Source organism: Tarenaya hassleriana, unplaced genomic scaffold (genome assembly GCF_000463585.1).
Source record: "Tarenaya hassleriana unplaced genomic scaffold, ASM46358v1 Cleome8, whole genome shotgun sequence".
Lineage (NCBI taxonomy): Eukaryota > Viridiplantae > Streptophyta > Magnoliopsida > Brassicales > Cleomaceae > Tarenaya > Tarenaya hassleriana.
Window position 1 is genome coordinate 523,517 of NW_010970490.1, and position 20,729 is coordinate 544,245.

Here is a 20,729-nt window from a genome sequence, read left to right on the forward strand (position 1 = left end):
CCCTACACGTGTGTATTTTCTGACACCATATTCCCTTGTAAATTTGCTCTCTCTCTCTCTCTTTTTTTGTTCTGAGTGAGAGAAAACATTAAATCATTTTGTTGTTATATGATCATCGACGTAGAAAAAAAAAGAGAAAAAAAAAATGAACAACTTGATTAAGTCTCCTAGTTTATCATCCTTTGCACCTGGAGGGCCCTGGCCTTTCTCCTCTGTTTTCTGACCAAATTTTCTCAGGAAAACGCAGGAAAGTTAGTTCCACCCCCCCCCTTTCTTCTTCTCTACCCTTTTCCCTCTTAACCTGATCCTTCACTTTCTCTGACGTTCTCGGAGTCGGAACAGTCATGGGCACCGGAGAAAAAACCCTAAAATCTTTCAATCTACATCTCTCTCACCTGAAGAACAGCAACAGACAAGCGGTGAAATTAGGTGTACCGAAGGGGTGTTTGGCGATAAAAGTGGGACAAGGACATGAACAAGAGAGGATAATAGTTCCTGTCGTGTACTTTAACCATCCTTTATTCATGCAACTCCTCAAAGGAGCCGAAGAAGAGTACGGCTTCGAACAGAAGGGTACGATCACAATCCCTTGCCATGTCGAGGAATTCCGACACGTTCAATCCAAGATCGATCAAGAGAGATCTGTTTATCACCACCACGACCACCACCAATATCACCAACTCGTCGGATGTTTTAGGGTTTGATCGTTCGATCAATGGATCATGCATTTCTCTCCGTTTTTAGCTTTTATCTTTCTTTCTTTTTTGCTGTTGTTGTTGTTATTGTGGAGCTGTGGAGCCAAACAAGGCCTAGCCCACAAAATTAGGAGTAGAGATAGAAGTGCTTTGTTTCCCTTTGTGAGTCCAAGTATTTTCTTCCTCTTCTTCTTTTTTTTTTACTTGAAGCATGAATCTTGAAAATAAATGGAAAAAAAGTGTGAAAAAATTTCCGGTGACCTCTCCGCCGTTTTTTTCAATTATCACGGCCAAGATGGTCGGAGCCACGGCGAGCGAAAAATAAATAAAGAAAATAAAGCGATATATATTGGGTTGGCAATTTGCATTTTGTTGTTTTGGACGCAAGTATTTTATATAATCCTTGAAATGTGGAAAAGTTATATCTACTAATAAAATATTTTTTCTTTCTTTATTTCCCATATTTCTTTCTATGTTCTCTTTTGATATATCCTTTAAAAATATGGACTTTCCTGTCCAATTCATCTCCTTTTGTAACGGTCGGTCCCTTTATTACAATCAGTTACCCTGTGTATACCATAAAAGATTAACGCAGGATCATGCAGCGAATTAACTATGGTAATAAATATATCTTTCGAATGTGTACTAATGATTTTTTCGATGTATCCAATGCATTACATGGAACTGGTAAAATTAAATGATAGAGCAGAAATGACTCGCATTGAATTGGGTTGGTTATAACAACTGGTGGAGGAGGATTCAGCAAGTGGGTGTCTCTGTTTCTATCAGAGTCTTCACTTCCATGAGGCGAGGTGTTTCCAAAGATTCCTCCCTTAGCTGCCTCCTCGAACCACCGCAGAACATGCTAGTTTTTTTTTTTTAATTTCAGTGCATTAATAAAAAAATACTCCTATATATTAGAAATAAATCTCCTGCTTTATGATACATATTTCTTATTTCTTATTTTTTTTATAGCCAGAAAATTCAGATAGTGTGTTCGAATCATGTAGTACAGCTCTAATAGATATATATCCACCAATTGGTGTTCTAATGGTTGAGTGATCGACAAAATTATTATCAAAATCTTGGATTGGATTCTACTGATGGAAAAGAATTGCATAATTAATTGCGTTACTAAAGGGTTATAAAAAAAAACTCTAACAGATATATATATATATATATATATATATATATATATAGGTGTAATCAAATAATTTTAGAACTCTAAACATAATTGTATTTTCTTTTTGACTTAATAGATTCACATTTAAACAAAAAAAAAGATTAATTATGAAGAAATAGATATAAGATCATTCCGATTTTTTTTTTTAAATGGTGTTTATCTGATTTGTTTTTCAAGAAGGGGATATAGGATCCGTGGAAAGAGGGATAGTACGAAACCATCGGGACATCATAACGCTTTTGAGCGGATTTTGTCGGTAATAAATCTATTTCAATCTTTTTTCTTTTTGTATTTATAATAATCAATCACCAATTCATTTCAATTTCTGATTATAACCACACGACGACGGACCATACTTTTAACATTTCTGGTCAAGCTTTTCTCTAGTTTTACTTCATTTAATTTTATTTGTCTCAAGCGCTTATAAAGTATCTCTTACAAATCGTTTCTTCAGGTAAAATAGAAAATAATCTAAATAAAAAAAAACAAAAAATGGTAAGATATTAGAGAGAGCCTTAAACCCTGGAAATATTTATATATAATGCAAAAATAGGGGAAAAGGTCGATCAAATCTACCTTATGCACATAATTTTCAATCTTCTTTCCTTCTTTTTTCTATATAAATCTGTCTCTCCTGTACCTCAAACCCTATATAATATCACGAATAAAAAGGATACAGAAGAAGGGGAAAAAATAAAAAATAACAAAAACTAAAAAAATCGGACGAAAATACCCTTATAGAGTATTCCTCTGCCACATGAATCCTTCTCTGGTCTGGAACATATATATATATAGGGGGACAGGAAAGACAATCACTACCGGTGTCTGGAATGAGCGCTACGGAGGGTGACGCCGTGCAAGAATTTCGTGAAGCCGACGAGACTGAGCTTGCCGTCGCTGCTCCTCACCCATTCCCTCAGGTGACCGTAAGCCGACGGCCCCACGTTCAGTTCCTGCTCACCAACTCTCAGTTCAACCACCGCCCGATAGAAGGCATTTATGTAATTTCATGATAACAGCGCGTGCATGCACAGAGGTACGTACCCTGGCTAGTTCCTCGACCGAGACCACCCGGTTGCCCTCCCTCTCGAAATGCTCGAAACCCTCGGCCGAGATCTGCTCCCACGTTTCCAGAGCCTCCAGCTGGTGAACGCTGATGGCCGCTGCACAGAATTCTTCAAAGTACATCTTCCTATACGCCAGCGATTCCATCTGCTAATACGATAGAATATAGTTTATAGTGTTGAGCGTATATAATATCTGAGAGACTCGGTAGGGTTCATGATTGAATTACCGTGTGAAGAACATCGGGAACCTTCGATTCTCTCATGGCGTCTGTTCCGTTTTGTACAAGGGCCTGCGAATTTTAAGTCAAAAGCTTTAAGCTCATGAAACTTGATTTATCTCCAAGTCGAGGTTGAGGGTTCTTGAGAAAAAAGCTTTTTACCATCCTGAAATTTTCGAGGGAGACGCTCCCGTCCTTGTTTGGTTCCAATAGCATGAACTGAGCTCTGAGATAAACGAGCTCGTCCTCCATCAATGCTTTCGATAAAGCCTGCATTCGTTCATTATAATTACATTGCATCACTGAAAGCCGAAGCTATAGTGTACTAACTGAGAATGTGAACTCGTTAATCCAATCTGATGATTCAAGAGATCATATATATATATATACCCCCACCCGCAAAAATATAATGCCAACGTAAGGAAAGTGGTACCTTCAGCGCAGCCCGTCTGAATGGTGTTGCGTGTAGATAGGACTTAACCAACTTATAGATCACAATATCGAGAGGAACTCCACGATTTTCATCGCGTAACCATGGATGAGCTGAAATAGACACCAACAAAATACTATCACATTCACAATCATGAGCAACATAAATAACAAAAGAGGGCTCGCAAGACTTACTCAGAGCTTGAACGGCAGACATTCTTTTTCGGTAATCCTTGTTCAGGAGCCGCCTCACAAACTCTTTAGCTTCTGGCGAAACAGAAGGCCATGGTAAATCATCATAGTTCGGGTCAGTTCTTAACACGGAACGGAAGATTCCAGATTCAGTCCGTGCCCAGAATGGCCGGCTTCCACATAAGAGTATATACGTAATGACTCCTATACTCCATATATCTGCCTCGAGACTATAAGATCTGTGCAGAACTTCTGGTGCGACATAGTAAGCGCTTCCAACAATATCGTTAAGCCTTTCATCTGCATGCGAGTTAACAGCATTAACATATATACATTCACCAACCCAAAAAAGAGTGTGAACTCATCGTACCAAAGGCAAATGCGAACAGTGTCCATAGTTTGTGAAAGTTGAAGACTGAAATTCTTACCAGGTCTGATAAAGTCAGAGAGACCAAAATCTATGAGCTTCATGTCTGAATCTTCACGGCTAGAAGTAAATAGAAAGTTCTGGCGGACAAGGGGGATAAGACAACTAGACAAGTTATAACTACTCTGTGAATTGCGAGTGATGAGAATGGGGACAAGTTAAAATCAGAGAACAGACCTCCGGCTTCAAGTCACGGTGCACAACTCCTTGGAGATGACAAAATGCAACAACGTTCAGAATTTGTACAACAATGGCTTTTGAATCTTCCTCGTTGTATCTTCCACCCCTGATACAGAAGAACGTAACATTTGAATATATATATATATATATATATATGTATGTGTGCGTGTGTATATATGTAACACAAGTATAAAGCGACAGGGGGACATAAGGATGAACTTTTTATTTTTGTAAGAAAATCAACATACCTTGCCAAAATTCTGTCCAAAAGTTCACCACCCTCACACAACCTGATCAAGCAGAATTGAGGGTTGATTTCAATATAGTGTGTTAAAAATGTTTCAAACTACAAAAAAAAAAACATTCCAAGAATTGTCCTGTTTACAAATTCAAAATGCCACCAAACAACTATGAGCAATGTTCTAAGTGAATAAAGGGGTACTGAAATGAAAGGGAAACAATATTAATTCCAAATATCCATTGAAGTTTCGAAATTCGGGGAAAAAGATGTAAAGAGAATCATGCATCGAGAAAGAACACAAGAAAACTAGGCATGCTTAGGAGGCACCAAAATAAACGTTCTCATCTGAAGATATAAAATAGGAAACAAGACATACTCCATGACTATGTACACGTTATTAGCGTCCTCACATGCATCAAAAAACCTGATCAGATGCCTGTGTCCGGATAGAGATTTCAGAATTTTCACTTCCCTCCGAACATCTTCAATCGCAATGGCTGTTGTCATCTGCCAACCAATAGTTCAAGTAGAAAACGCCCAACAAATCACACTCTCGAAACATCTCACAGATTCTATCGATCCAAAAGGATAGCCCCATCATGAAGAAAGACAACCATAACGCATAAATATCCGGCAGCTAACTGGTAAACATGACACGTGAATGAAGCAGATACAATAGGTACACATACGAGAATGATATCCATACTCTATGGTGTCCTAATGCAGACAAATCTGAGATGACATCAATGGTTCCTCAAAGTGGTGACAGACAGATTTCTCTGATGGAGACACCAATGTTCCCTATCTTTTCTTGTCTAAAGAATCTCTTCTCAGAAGGCAAAGACAATACTATGTCGCACGGGCATTGTCCTGAACTATGAATCTACTTCACTTTCATCAATTGAATCCGTACTTGCAGACAATCTTAATACAGTATCATGAAATCATATCAGAAGGTATCAAAACCCTAAAGAAATCCTTGTATTCTCAGCTCCATTCTACATTATCCTAATTTCTCCGTAACAGAAGCAAGAGAGCAAATCGGATAAACCGATATCTGTTTCGGACAAAAATGTTGATTGGACACACTCAAAAAACGAACAAAATTAGATAATTGAGATCAAATTAGCCAATGCCCAGCAGTACCTTGGCCTTGGAGATGATCTTCACAGCGAATGGATGATCCCTGAATTCGCCTTTCTTGCCACGCGCCGCGCACGTGTGACCGAAATGCCCTCGACCCACTTCCTTCCCGAGCTCGTACTTGGCACCGAAGTTCTTCCCGTAGCCGAAACTCTTGTCAAGCGACTGATCCAACTCGGACCCTTGCTCCTCCGGGATCGGACCCTCTTTGGGCTTCCCCCCGAGCCGCTTGATCAGCGACGCCTTGATGTGTTTCGCCGGAGACGGAGGGGGGAAAGGCCGTCGGAAGAACCTCCTCGGCGTCGAAGATCTCGCAGGAGAAGGCGACACTCCCGCCGGAAGTGGGCTCGCCGTCGAACCGTGAGGGAAAGGACTGGGCCAGGGGCTTGGGTTGGAGGACCTAGCCGGAGTGTTCTTCACCGACGACACTCTGCCGTTTCCGGGAGTCACCGGAGTAATCGGATTCCCATCACCGGAGACCACGTACGTCGTAGTGTGACCGTCGTCTCCGCCGCCGTACTTGACCTGATTAACCTTCCCGTAACACTGACCCATCGCGGCTCCGCAAAGAGAAAAAGGAGACCCAGAAAAATCTTCGGGGAGTCAAAGTACTCGCATCGGACGGCGGAGGCAGAGACTGAACCTCCGCGGATCCGATCAAAAGAAGAGATCTACGGCAAGAAAACGATAAATGAAGGGAATGAAAGACGGAGCAGTGGGAAAAACGACAAGCACTGTTAAAGAGACAAAAAAGAAACAAGGGACAGGGCGAATAGAAGTGAAAGGGTTTAGTTTTAGGACGCGGCCAAATTATCTGCAACGGAGCGGTGCACCGTAATTGGAAGCTCTCATCCGTCGGATCACGATGTCCTCGATCGCTCGACTTAACAAAGATTTTGATTTTCCCATTTATCTTCAGTAATTAATTAATACTTAGTCTCTTTCCTCGGTCGCGGTCAGCATCAGCAACCACTCTTACTGCTTGTTCGTTCAAATGATTAAAACAAGTTATCCAAATTCGATTAAAATAAATATTAAGCTTAACGGTGAATCAAATTTTTAATCTTATAAAAATATTTGAATTTCTTATATCGCTTTTGTTCCTCACTTCCCTTTTTTTTTGTTAATTTTTTGTTAGGGTAGTACTGGTCCTTTTACGTTTTCTTTTTTCCTTTTTTTTTTTTTTGTCTTTTGGTACTTTTCTCGGCTGCTTGCCGTTATTTAAAATTTTTAAATAGTCTACATAATTGAAAAATAAAAACGGATACCCGGAAGCGAGTGACAGAGGTTTTATCCCCTGCGGTTGACGTACATAACATTGCAAGTGAGAACTCCAATTCGTGACCGAAATGCCCTTATTTCGACACGTGACCCTCTTTGATTGGAAGAAATATTACCGGAGGTTATGAAACGATTCACGTGCTCCGACCCGGTAGGGAGATTCGGAATAAGGGAAACCGTGGAAGACGTCATCCGACGTGGCAATATCTGCACCGTTAAACGTTATTTAAGCTTGAAAAATCTGTTTTTAAAATCGGTAATCTAATCTTTATTGCTAGAATATTATTAGTATAACGTAATCTTCAACCTCCTCTTTAATTTTAAAATCCAGTATCTTTTGTTGCTGCATGAAAATTAATTCAATAATCATTTATTTTGTACACGAATGAAAATTATCTGTTTAGTACCCTGAAAATTTGCGTAATGACCATGAAAATAATGTTTAAACACGATCTAATTAATTAGACTAACGAAGACGTGTATATAGTTATGGTTTACCATGTTTGATGAGTAATTGTAAAAAAAACTAGTATATATAATGACGCGGTTCATTCTTGATTAACATAGACGTGCGTGAAAGGTGAAAGCTCGCAGTTTCGTTATGAATTAAATATTTTGGTCGACTATTTATATATATAAACGTCAATTAAGTAATAAATTATGGGCTTTGTGGTGTTGATTCATTTGTGGTATCGGTAAAACAACGTGAATAGAGACACTTAATGCGGCCATAGACGCGTGGGCACGTAACGTTATTGTCAAGTATTAACCAAAAAAAACCATTATTGTCAAGTAGGTGAGGAGTTTAATTTTTCTTTAAAGTGTGTGTATCTCTATATATATATCAATATTTTTTTTTATATTTCTAATATTTCTTTATAAAAACAGGGAGACGAGAGTTAGATCAATATTAGATTTGATTCGTAAACCTATGCATTAAAAAAGTAAAAAATATATATGTTTTATGTACTGAAATCACTCTATCATCTAGCACGTATATTTATTTTGTTCATTAAATCGCGTCGGTCCAAAAAGGGAGCGCGGCACTAAACAACACAACAAAGAAACCTACTACTATGTTTGTATTATGAAACGAATACGTTTCAATATCAATTGTCTGATGTATTTTCATATTCGCCCCATCCAAGCCGTACTGCGCCAAATATTAGGTTATATTTATTAAGGTATATATATTTATTTATTTATTTATTTATTTATTTATCCATTTCCGACGGCCAAAAAGGACAAACAAAGATTAGAAGATCCAACTCGTTATAATATACTCATACCATTAACAAAATGTGATATCATATGACGCCATAATCCCTGTAATATATACACGTATTTTAATGTTTTGGCTTTGGACGTATACGGATACGGAAAGATATGTGTATCTGCTTACAATAACATCGTAATACACAGATTGCATATTCAAAAGGGGTGAAACTAAAGCAAAGTCAAACTCTTATAGGGAATATGAAAGAGAATCAAGTGAATGCATGGAGGGTTGAGCTAAAAAAAAAAAAGAAGAAGATGGTTGGTCGGTCCAAAATAATAATATGATATCCAATGAGTTTGCATGCAACGTTACAAACTTTGATACCAAAAAAAAAACATTACAAACTTTGAAATATATAAAGTGAATATTGGAGTAAGTCCACCAACTTCTCACCTATTTCTTACAAACCGATCACGTACATGCACTTGCAGCTAAGTATTTTTCGCCACCAAACAAGGGACAATTGATTATATATATATATATATAGAAAATTTGAATCCAATTGCTACCAAAAATTATGTTTGCATGACGTCAGAAATCATGACTAATGTTTTTGGATGTATGTACATTGTTAAAACATGACAGCTTGATAGTTAAAAACATTTTTTTTTTGTCTCTGATATAAATAATCACCAAGATCATTGGTTTATCTATTCCTTATATTCTAATTGCAACTTTAAAAAAAAAAACCTATAATAAACTTTGCTATTTGTATCGGAACATTGATATAAACTACTGCATGATGGCATTCGAGTAAATTTGAGAAGAAATTTCTACATCTGCAATAATGGCATTCTAGTAAATAAATGCGAAACAAAATTATTTTAATAAAACCCCAAATTTATGTTAACGTGGGCTTAAAACCCCAGATATGGGCCTTTCTTATGGGAATACTCGACAGAATAATTAAATCTTAATTTTAAAAAGCCCATTAGAGGCCCGTTATAGTTTCAGCCCAGGCCATACCCAAAATCTGAATTGAAAAGTTTCCCCGTTTTTCAATGCACCAAACCACATATCCTTAGTCTGGAAATTGATTTTTTGTCGTTATTCCCATAGCATTAAAATAATCTGCCAATTGATTGAGATTCATTACTTGGTTTCCAAACCGTACTTGATATTGCATCTAGCAGATGTTGTAAATCTAAATATAATTAATTTATAATGTTTCATTGTGTGTTATATATCCATGTAGATTCATCATTGTTCATGTTCGAAAATTGCCACCGTGAGTAATAATCATTAATTTGCTTGCTAATTATGCTGTGTTAGCCTCTAATAAGGTTCCTGTTCGTGATGATACAAATTGAAAATAAAATAAAATAATAAGGAGGTTCACAATTCAAGTTAAAGGGATCTGGATCTTCACTGTATACATTGCTCGGGTTCAATATGTATATGTGTATATATATATGTAGCATCTAGTCTGCTTTTAAGATCCAAAAGCTGATATGTCATGAAAAGAACTTATTCCATTTAGAGATTGTTATTTTACCCTAAAATGGAATTTGCCTTCATAAATTTGTATTTGGGATTTCATATTTTATACGATAATATAGCGACCCCATAAGAAAGAGAAAAAAAAAAGATGATTAAAAAAGTGGGGGGCTAACAAATCGCGTCTATTTAACATCATGACCATCATTTTAGCATGATCGTCGGCACGTAAAATAATTTATTATTTAATAGCGACCCCATGTGCATGTATACAAGCCATATCACATGCACGCATGCGCGTGTTGATTTGTATATGTAAACATATATTTCCGGTTTGATAATATTCTCACATAATCTCTCAGTTGATTTAATAATCATGATAATATGATTCGGTTTATGCACAACTATTCATGAGTAAACCAATATTGGATGGTTTAGTGGTGAGAGAACATGCAAAATATGTTCTCAGTTTGGGTTCAAATCCAAACGTGTGGAGGAACATTCACTTGGACTTCCTCGGTCTTATGGGAGATGTAATCGGATCAAAGGTACGGTGAACTTTCGGATTATAAACAAAAAAAAAAAAAACTATTCACGAGTGTTATAATTTAGAAAGTACAATGTGAACTTAATTGACGCCAAGTCTACCATTATACGCAATGGCGGCTCCACCACGCGTATATCTATGTGTCTAAGTGGACGGATTTCCCGATTAAGCTGTGTTTCATTTGACTAAATGAGAATTATGACGTCATTAACTGTTCTAAGAAGGACAAATCGATTTCGACCATTTTGTGTATCGTTGAATTTCTACGGTGAAAACACAAATACGCAAATCGATTTGAATATCACCGAGAGCTTGAAACGATCGCTGGGTTAAATTTATCGGCAGATGAAGTGATTGTGACACCATATTAAAAAAATATATATATTCTTACTAATATAGAGGACAAATTCTTACCTATTTTTTAATTATACAAGTTGAGACGGAACGGACCCACCGTTACGAACAGCACCGGTTTGTTCTTCTTATAATCCCATCCCTGGCCCTTGATTGTTCATAATTTTCGCCTTCTTCTTCGCTAAAACCCACGAAAATAAAACCGAAATATATTCTTTTTTATTACAGAAAATTAACATGGGAGAAAAGATCGTGTCTTCATCCTCACAGGCGGCCACCACTCCACAACAGCGGTTACAGTTCATTGTCAACGCCCAACCAGAACTCTGGTGTTACGCCATTAACTGGAAAATCGTCCCCGACGAGTTCGCCGGCATGTGCTTATATTGGTCCGACGGTCACTTCCGAGGGGCCAACGGCCGAAACATCGCCCACGTGTCCACAATCCATAGCCGAATCGTCTCTGACATTGAATTGTTCTACTTAATATCATCCACCAAAATTTTCCCCGTCGCCGGTGATGGGTTGCCGGGGAGGGCTTCGGTCACTGGAACGGTGTGGATCTCCGGCGACAATGAGCTTCGGTTTCAGAACTGCAACAGAGCGAACGAAGCGCAGATGCATGGTATTCGCACCCTTGTCTGCGTACCAACCTCGGATGGTGTTCTTGAGCTGGGTTCGTCGGAGATGATCGGATATGATCCACACCTTGTCCGACTGGTAAAATCGCTCTTCGGGTCGGATCTTTCTGACCCGAAACCGTATCCGCGGCAAAACCCTCCTCGGTTCTCGGACAGAGTCATATCTGTTCCTCGTACCGACATTACCGTGGATGGTGACGACAGTGAGTTCCCATGTAACGCAAAAGAATACGAAGGAGACGAAACCGGGTCGGGTCCCGCACTGAAACTGGATCCTATTCCGGAGAGAAGGCGGAGAAAGGCGAATTCGACGGGGGAACAACCGTTGAACCACATCGAGGCGGAGAGACAGAGGAGGGAGAAGCTCAACCACCGGTTCTACGCGCTCCGGTCGGTGGTTCCACGCGTGTCTCGCATGGACAAAGCGTCGCTCTTATCCGACGCCGTTTCGTATATCAACGAGCTCAAACGCAAGATCGACGAACTGGAATCCAAACTAAAACCCGACAACAAGAGGGTAAAGCTGGAGGAGATGACGACGGGGCTGTCGAACGACCAGAGCGGGATAAAGAACGCATCGGAAGCCTTGGTTTCTAAGAGAGGGTATTCCAAAGTCGAGGTTGATGTGAAAATTGTGGGTGATGAGGCCGTGATTAGGGTTCAGACAGAGAACCTGAGTTACCCAGTGGCGGCGCTCACGGCGGCGCTCCGGGAACTTAAGCTGAAGATCCGGCATGGGAGCATGTCTTCGGTCGAGGAACTGATGGTACAACAGATGGTAGTTACGGTCCCGAGAGGAACGAGACGCGGCGAGGAGATGATCAAGTCTGCGATTATCTCGCGATTGTTGTAGTTTCAAATTGTAGAATACGATAAAAGTACGATTACATGTCCTTTTTTTTTGGCGTGATGTAAATACGTTGTTGTGTATGGTGATTTGGATTGTAATCTTATATAGTTCTATAATTAATTATGGATTTCATCAGCTGGGTGTTTTCTTATTGCGAGGCGTTGGTGCACATTTCATCAAGCTATGCAGGCAGCCGAGGGTACGAGCGAAAAGCCAAATATTGCGGGTGAAAATTAATTATTATTAAATGGAAAAGCTTTTGAGAAAATGGTATATAATATATGATAATGGACGGAAAAGTCGGGGTTAAGATTAAAGAAATGCCACAGCGAGGGAAAACATGACAACAACAACAAAAAAAGATGCGCATTGAATCGGCTATCGTTGTATTGTTTAATATTATCACCATTAGTGTTGGAGCTGGTGCATACATGTTAGCTCGAAACCCATCATATTATCATCTTTAAAACCCCGAATAAACAAACGAAAACATGGTTTTAATTAGAGCACCTAGCTAATATTATTTATGAGATGCAAAATTATAAATAGTTTTTTTTTAATAGGAAAAATGTGATGTTCCAAACTATGACTAGGGCGGCGAATAATCGATGGTGCGAGAGGTAGAGATGTGGAGAACGACGTATGGGGATAAAACGAATACACATTAGAATAAGAGAGAGATCCGAATGTTAACAAATTACACAATCAACGATAATTTAGAGAATTTGATTGAACTACTTATCAACAATATGAATCTCTCTTTTTAGCTGTCTATCTAAATGGAGTTTTAAAATTTGGGATACTTAATTTGAGATAGTTATTAGGATGTGTGATATTTTAAAAAATATTTGTTTAAATGTAAGGACGAGGATACAATATGTTAACGGTTCCAACGTCCGTGACATAATTCGTCGAACGTTACAAAAACTATTAGTTTGATTTGGTTTATTTTGACTATGATTTGTTAATGTCTTTTTTTTTCTTATTTATTTGTTTATTCTTCTCTAATTGCATTTAAAAGGGGTTATACGAGGTTATTATCATGTAGTTACATAAATAAATAGCTTTGAAAATTCAGAGACTCACGAGTATATAAATTCCTCATTTTCTGTACTATATATAGGTAAGCAATTGTATTTTGTCACGTTTCCATTAATTTTATAAGCATATACTGAGACTTTTGGTTTTTTTTTTTTTTTTTTTTTGCATAATCGAATATATTTTTCATTTTGATGATCGAGATATCGATGGTTTGTATTCGGAGATATTATAGATATATTAAATTTAAAGTTAGTGCCGTCCAATGAAAAAATGCAAGTCAAACTGTGAGGAATTCTTCCGGTATTGATAATGTTTGTCGAGGTGGGCCGTTTCCGTACAACCAACAGACCCTTCTTTTTATTTTTTGTAATTGAAAGCTAAGATATGCCATCACATAATAATAATATAATATAATATAATATAATATAGGAAACACGTTTGATTTCCAAATAGTCAAGGTTCATGCATTAAAATATGCAAGTGGGACCAGAATCACTGTGACACCACTTGATTTATATTATTCTTATTTAATGTTGTTGTCCGGTTTTGGCTGCACGGGATTAATTGGTTATCATTCATGCATATAAACTATAGATTGTGATTGTGATTCTGTTGGCACCACGAGAAACTTGCATTTCCAGTCATCTAAATCACACGTTTTATATATGTGATTATTATTATTATTATTATTTTTCCCCTCGGGTACTATACCATTGATAGTTATGGAAACTTCTATGATTACAGCATTGAACAATCTATAATATATATATATATAGAGAGAGAGAGAGAGAGACTTGTTATAGAATGCGATACTATGTAATCAGTGACGACGTGTTGTTATAAATCAAACGACGACAAAAAATTTACATTGATTATAAAATGTTTTCTTCCTCGGAATCTTTAGTCCCCATATATACATACAATCAATCATGTTATATGGACTATGATTCATAGGTTTTGACTAACTCCATTAATAAGCATGTACGACACAATTATTTTGTTTTTTAAGAAGCTCTCAACACATTTATTTATTTCTTTTTTTATAATCATGGTTCCGTAAATTTGACCCAATCCAACTACATCCATCCTAGATTCGGAATTAACATTAGTACATGGACTATTTTAACCGAAAAATTACATTCGAATCCAAAACATTGAAGATAATTTTGTTACATCTAAATCACTATAGCACCAAATGTTGGGTCATTTAATTAAATTTAACCATCATTTAATATTGACTGTGATTCATGGGTTTTACGGGCGAAACTTTCGTACTTCCATTTCGTATGTCCAATAAATACGACTCACGGAAACGTTCATCAATGGGCCACCTGCCTCTCCACCCATATGTTGTACCAACAATGTTACATCGAAGTTCCGTGTGAAGTTTTTTTTTTTATGCATGTAATGAATGGACAGACAATCTCCAACTAATCTTTTGTTGTATTTAATTTCTTACCTTCGATATATGGAGTGGTTTCTTTTTCCGGGTTACCCATTTCGTTTCTATCCCACAACATTTGAAATGAATAAATGAATGCCTATTTTCATTGCCCTGTGGATCGTTATATGTCATCTCATCTCAGAATTCATTAAATGCTCATGAAAAAATGTATCGAGCATAATTAAAAACTGAAAACCACGTAAAAGAGAACTCGAACCGCTTATAAGTGAAACCCATCGTCCATCACATTTCTCGTACGACAAGACCCATAACCCAAACACTTTCAAGCAGCCATGGCCGATCACAAGCTTCCCATTCTCGTAATGGTACTCGTTCAGCTCTTCCAAATTCAGCTGGCTCGGTCCGAGAACCGGTATTTTCCCTCCCTCTATATCCAGGCGGGTTTGCTCTTTGTATTCGCTATCTTCTGTGTATGTTGGAGCAAACGGTCCAAGCCGGTTTATCTCGTCGATTTCTCATGTTTCAAACCCGGAGACGATTGCAAGATCTCATCAGAAACGTTCTTTAACATGGCCAAAGCCTCTGGCTTGTACTCCGACGAGACGATTCAGTTCATGACCCGGATACTGAACCGATCCGGTTTAGGAGACGACACGTACGCACCTCGATGCATGTTGACGTCGCCGCCGAGACCAAGCATGGCCGAGGCGAGGTACGAGGCCGAGTCAGTCGTATTTGGAGCTATCAACTCGCTCTTCAGGAAAACCGGAGTTAAACCGGAAGACATCGGGATCTTCATCGTGAACTGCAGCTTGTTTAACCCTAACCCATCTCTCTCCGCCATGATCGTGAATCGGTACAATCTCAGAAGCAACATCAAAACCTACAATCTCTCCGGTATGGGCTGCAGTGCCGGTGCGATCTCAATAGACCTCTCGAAAAATCTTCTCAGAGCAAACCCTAACACGTACGCGCTCGTCGTGAGCACCGAGAACATGACGCTAAGCATGTACCGTGGCAACGATCGGTCCATGTTAGTCCCGAACTGTCTTTTTCGTGTCGGAGGCGCCGCCATTCTTCTCTCGAACCGGAGCCAAGACCGTTCACGGTCCAAGTACGAGCTAGATCACCTCGTACGGGTCCACAAAGGAGCCGGCGACATACCCTACACGTGCGCTTACCAGAGGGAGGACGAAAAAGGTATTCTCGGTGTATCGATCGTCAAAGAACTCACCTTTGTTGCCGGAGACGCGTTGAAGACGAACTTAACCTCACTCGGTCCACTCGTTCTTCCATTATTGGAAAAGCTCCGGTTTATCGAATCTTTCTTGAAGAGGAAGATTTTCAGGTCAAGGGTCGAAGTTTACGTCCCCAATTTCAAGAGATGTTTTGAGCATTTCTGCATTCACGCGGGAGGGAGAGCATTGTTGGACGCCGTCCAGAAGGGACTCGGACTCAGTGAGTGGGACCTGGAGCCGTCTCGAATGACGTTGCACCGATTCGGTAACACGTCGAGCTCGTCTCTGTGGTACGAGTTCGCTTACACGGAGGCGAAGGGTCGAGTCGGACGGGGTGATCGGGTCTGGCAGTTGGCGTTTGGGTCGGGTTTCAAATGTAACAGTATTGTGTGGCGAGCGCTGCGGACGATTCCGGCGGATGAGTCGTCACTCGGTAACCCGTGGGTTGACTCGGTCCACAAGTATCCGGTACAGGTGCCTTGATTAGATATTTCCACGTGGAGGAATAATAGACGTTGAGATCTGTCGATGATGACGTGGATATCGAGGTCTTGTCATAAATGCATTGAGAAAATTGTCCTTTTCCATCTCGTATCCTCACAAAAAAATATTAATATGTACTTTTTTTGTTAAGAATTTATCCACGTTCCAAACCCAAGGCCCACGAGGAATGGAATAAAAATATAATGGGCCTATGCACATTATTGGCCCTCAGATCATAGATCCCATTTCAGATCAGAAGATTAATTAACGGGTATTATATCAAAAATACCCTTATTTTGCTATTGTTACTTCAACACATAACCTTCTCCAATTGTGACCATGTGACCAATATGACCCAAAATATAGTATGGTCACATTTTAATTTTATTGATTATAATGTTAAATTTATGGTGATCTCACTAATTCATTATGTTCATACCTTATATATCTTACTAATTATTTGATTAAAACATCATAAATTTAACGTTATAAGCAATGAGATCAACATGTGACCACACTATATTTTGGGTCATATTGGTCACATGGTCACAATTGGAAAATGGTATGTGTTGAACTAAGAATAGCAAAGTAAAAGTATTTTTTATAATGCCTCTAATGAACGTTGTTAAGACCACTTGATTATTCTGTAGGTTTGGTTAGATAACGTAAAGATCCACAAAATATTATTATCTGAAAATAAAATTTTCTCTTTGTTTGTATTCGATGCCTCTGCATGGTCATTTTATTTATTTGTATAGGATACCTCTAGAATAATAACACATAAATTTATTTTTATTTATGTTTTACACTCAACATCGTTGTGTCCAAGATCTTAAACACAAAATAAAAAAATAAAAAAAATGTATGTGTTATTATGTATGATCTGAATCAATGGCTTTGAAGCCTTGAAATGCAGATGTCAAGAATTTCCGTTTGGGGCTGTATAATTTTCAATGGTGTTCAGGCCCATGACAAAAATGGGCCCATACCCCATTTATGGGCCTAGGTTTAAAGTATAAGGCCTATTTTATTGGTCAGAAAATCTCTCATGGTTACGAATACGTGTACGACAGAAAGGCCACGTAAGGCTAATTTTGCCATCACACCATAGTTTTCATTCATAAAGATATTATTACAATTCTGAAAATGTTGCATCTTATTTTTCTTTCTTGATCTAAATTGCATCATTTTCTCTCGTCATAAACTGTAGATGCCGAGGATTTAACCATGAGCACAAACCCTAGCATCCTTGTAGATTTTTCCCGTCCGGCAAAAATAACCTTTACTCGGAGCACAGTGGACATGTTCTGAGCAAATGCACAAACCCTCCAATGCACATCCTTTCCTCACCATCCCTATATTACCCTTCAAAGTATCTGATCTGTCCATTCGTTCGAGAATAACCCCAAGGGATCGTACGTTTCCCTCACTTTCAAGAACTCAGACGCGTTCTTGAACTTTTTGATCACCCCATCAAAGGCAATGTTTCTGTTTTTTCCCCAATGCGGCAAGGCATTGTACTTGAACAACGCCATCTGCTCAATCTCCTCCATGTAATCTTGGAAGAGACGTGGGGCCAATGGATCTTTGCTTCTGTAGTAAATCATGTCAAACTCTAGTGAATCGACCTCTTTGCCGAGGAAAGCTGACGAGCCCGTCATATACCGCATGCGAATACCGTCGTATAGGTCGAGGCCGCAAAGGGACTTGGGCTCGATTTTCAAGAGGGCTTTGGCGTCGTCGATGAAGTCTTTGGCACTCGTGAGGGGAATGCTCAAGGCTGTGTGGTGATAGAAACTTCCTTTAATCCGTGGATCCCATGCACAAGCCGATTTTACCCCGTCTTCCGGGCTATCTAGACATGACCCCGACGACATCATGCGACTTTGGTCTCCTATCACCGGATATCCCGTGAAATTTACGCCTGTTTTCAATATCGGCCATCGTATGACTCGCAAGTAATAGAATATGCATACATATATATTTCTTGGAAAGGAATATAATTGCATATATAGTAAATGATGATATACCATCGTTTGTTAAACCATAAGCTGCAGCAAATCCTGAAGACGTGGATTGCTTGGCATCGGAACATTTCCCACTCGCATTTCTCAGTGCCTCTTGCCTTTCCTCTAATTATTGCTCATTGAAAATAAAATATAAACAAATAATAAATCACGTACGGGTAGCTTTGACGAAAGAAAAGGCTACAAGACCGAATGCACATGCATACGTACCTGTGGATCTGCCGAGAGCTAACGCCGAAGAAGGCATCGCACGGAATGCAGAGGCGTCGTTCAAGCCGTTTTCTGACGTGGTGGGCTTAACTCGGTCGTCCACTCGGTAGACTACCTTTCCTTGACTCGGATACCATACAAAGTCTGCAAATTCGTGCTTCCTACCAAAACTCATGGCTTCATCCCCAATATCGCGATCGTTTTTCATTACATATGTTATCGATCTTTTGAACATTGGTTGCAGTTTAAAAGTTACCTACACAAAATTAGTTTTGTGAAATACTTGTTTAGTATTAAACTTAACTGTAATACAATCTTTATATATATATATATATGGAATCTTTTTTACTGTACCTGAGAGATTACACCAAGAACGCCAAGCGAAACCTTGGCGGCGTTAAACTCGTTATGATTACTTTCATTGAGGACTCTGATATTGACGAACCCTGAATCGGCCGGGCCAGGGCTCACGATCCGAATCTCGGTGACGTAATCATGAACCGCACTCCCTTTGCCCCACAAGGAACTACCATGAGCTCCGGTCCCCATCATGCCGCCAACTGTCAACCCCCACCAGTATGGCGCGTACGGCAGCACCATTCTGGCTTTTGCCGCTTCGCTTATGAGCTGCTGTAGCAAGACGCCGCTCTGTACGGTCAGCGTCATGGCCGCCACGTCCACTCTCACCGTACGGTTCAAGAACTTGGTGCTTATGAGGATGCCGTCCTTGCCATCGGTGCATGCGAGTTTCGGTATGCTGTGTCCGAAGCGCGTGACCGCACGCATCTTGCGTTTGGCTCTGGCTCCTGCTGCTACGATCGATATGAGCTCTGACTCTGTGGTTGGATACGCCACTTCAGCAGCTTGACACGTGGAACGGTCGGGGAATGTTCGGTAGGAGTTCGTGACAGTACAATGTTTGTTTCCAGAAGCGCACGTGACGGGATCCTCGGGAGGACTCGAAAACGCAATGAAGAGGATGGAGAGAAAGCATTGTAACCTGAGAAGGTTGTTCCAATATGCAACTTTTCGGGAATAACAAAGAGGGGGTGGAAATGTCATGGTGCGTTTTAATTAATTTGTGAATCTTATGATCAGGATTAGGTCTAATGAAATTCCCCAGTGTTTAAATATCGTCGTCGTGTGTGTGTATATGCAAGAGAGTTAGGTAGATGATGATTTGTCGGTAAAAATTATAATTATGTCATTGTTAATTAAATAATATAATCCGAACAAAATAATTGAATAACCACTGTGATATGTTGGTCTCCCACGTGATTCTCGATTAATTGTTTTTCTTTTTCATTCTTGACGCCGTGTTAATTGATTCATTAGGTTATCTTTTCTTTTTTCATTTTTCTTTTTATACTACTTTATTTATTTTGTCCATACATCATTTTTGGACCAACCCAAATCATGATTAGTATAATCTCGATGATCCCTTGATCTTAAATTTATATTTTACAAGATTTTTTTCTATTTGAAATTAATTCAAATTTTGGATATAAAAATTATTAAGGAGTCAAGGTTCCCACGTTGTAATAGAAAAGGATGCATATTTATAACATAAATCAGACAGCATGATTAGAAATCTCACATTTGTATTTTTTCAGAAATCATTTAATTATTTACGAAACCGTCAAACTAATTAGCTGGCACGTACCGACAGAAGAAATAAAATACATTTAAATGTGATATTATCAAAACCCACCAGCATTGTACCGTTTTGTTAACTAATCATAAGAGAAGACGTGCATTTTACATTATGCCCAAGATCTTTAATGTATAAAAAAACATGTATATTCATTCTTTTTTTCCACATGGATTTAATTATTTTTTACTTAATGTTAATCATTGGTAAAATCACCAAAAATATCTCAAACATGTTAAAATATTCCAAATAAAAACCTCAAATTTGTGTACTTCCATTAAAACGCATGAAGTCAACAGTCATTTAAAAAAACTCAAATTTAAAATTTTATTACAAATAAAACTGTTGACCATTTTGATCAAAATTTTCCGTCATATAAATGCTGACGTGGTAAGTCGAGACGCTAAGAGTGATTACACACCATTACCATACAATCGGTCTTAGAATATTTTAAAACTAAATAATGTCTAATTAATTGAACCGGTTTACTGATTAATGAACCGCTATATA

At 38.8% G+C, this 20,729-nt stretch overlaps 4 protein-coding genes and 1 pseudogene across 4 annotated transcripts; 3 read left to right on the top strand and 2 right to left on the bottom strand.

The window, feature by feature from the left end:
• The first annotated feature begins 93 nt into the window (after positions 1-93).
• LOC104802089 (auxin-responsive protein SAUR32-like) lies at positions 94-1,056 on the top strand. Its single transcript, XM_010525528.1, has one exon. The coding sequence runs from the start codon at positions 345-347 to the stop codon at positions 702-704; it is 360 nt and encodes a 119-aa protein (XP_010523830.1). The 5' UTR covers positions 94-344; the 3' UTR covers positions 705-1,056.
• Positions 1,057-2,393: 1,337 nt separating this feature from the next.
• On the bottom strand, positions 2,394-6,545 carry LOC104802090 (CDPK-related kinase 3). The gene is made up of 11 exons (XM_010525529.2): positions 5,779-6,545; positions 5,009-5,139; positions 4,640-4,681; positions 4,389-4,497; positions 4,213-4,291; positions 3,788-4,084; positions 3,597-3,706; positions 3,326-3,433; positions 3,173-3,235; positions 2,923-3,090; positions 2,394-2,831 (listed from the first exon to the last, which is right to left on the bottom strand). The coding sequence occupies exons 1-11, from the start codon at positions 6,328-6,330 to the stop codon at positions 2,694-2,696; spliced, it is 1,797 nt and encodes a 598-aa protein (XP_010523831.1). The 5' UTR covers positions 6,331-6,545; the 3' UTR covers positions 2,394-2,693.
• Positions 6,546-10,827: 4,282 nt separating this feature from the next.
• Positions 10,828-12,243, top strand: LOC104802091 (transcription factor MYC3-like). Its single transcript, XM_010525531.1, has one exon. It carries the CDS (start codon positions 10,911-10,913, stop codon positions 12,165-12,167), a length of 1,257 nt encoding a protein of 418 aa, XP_010523833.1. The 5' UTR covers positions 10,828-10,910; the 3' UTR covers positions 12,168-12,243.
• Positions 12,244-14,836: 2,593 nt separating this feature from the next.
• On the top strand, positions 14,837-16,488 carry LOC104802093 (3-ketoacyl-CoA synthase 13). The gene has a single exon (XM_010525532.2). It carries the CDS (start codon positions 14,943-14,945, stop codon positions 16,329-16,331), a length of 1,389 nt encoding a protein of 462 aa, XP_010523834.1. The 5' UTR covers positions 14,837-14,942; the 3' UTR covers positions 16,332-16,488.
• A 940-nt stretch (positions 16,489-17,428) lies between these two features.
• On the bottom strand, positions 17,429-19,642 carry LOC104802094 (annotated as a pseudogene).
• Between the last annotated feature and the right edge of the window lie 1,087 nt (positions 19,643-20,729).

What these genes read in the sequence shown, in the direction of transcription:
- LOC104802089 (XM_010525528.1), top strand. Translation starts at nt 345, where the DNA reads ATGGGCACCGGAGAAAAAACCCTAAAATCTTTCAATCTACATCTCTCT.
- LOC104802090 (XM_010525529.2), bottom strand. Translation starts at nt 6,330, where the DNA reads ATGGGTCAGTGTTACGGGAAGGTTAATCAGGTCAAGTACGGCGGCGGA. An exon ending in TTGGACAGAATTTTGGCAAG is followed by an intron (nt 4,498 to 4,639) that starts GTATGTTGATTT and finishes CTTCTGTATCAG; the next exon opens with GGGTGGAAGATACAACGAGG. An exon ending in ACCGTGACTTGAAGCCGGAG is followed by an intron (nt 4,292 to 4,388) that starts GTCTGTTCTCTG and finishes CTTGTCCGCCAG; the next exon opens with AACTTTCTATTTACTTCTAG.
- LOC104802091 (XM_010525531.1), top strand. Translation starts at nt 10,911, where the DNA reads ATGGGAGAAAAGATCGTGTCTTCATCCTCACAGGCGGCCACCACTCCA.
- LOC104802093 (XM_010525532.2), top strand. Translation starts at nt 14,943, where the DNA reads ATGGCCGATCACAAGCTTCCCATTCTCGTAATGGTACTCGTTCAGCTC.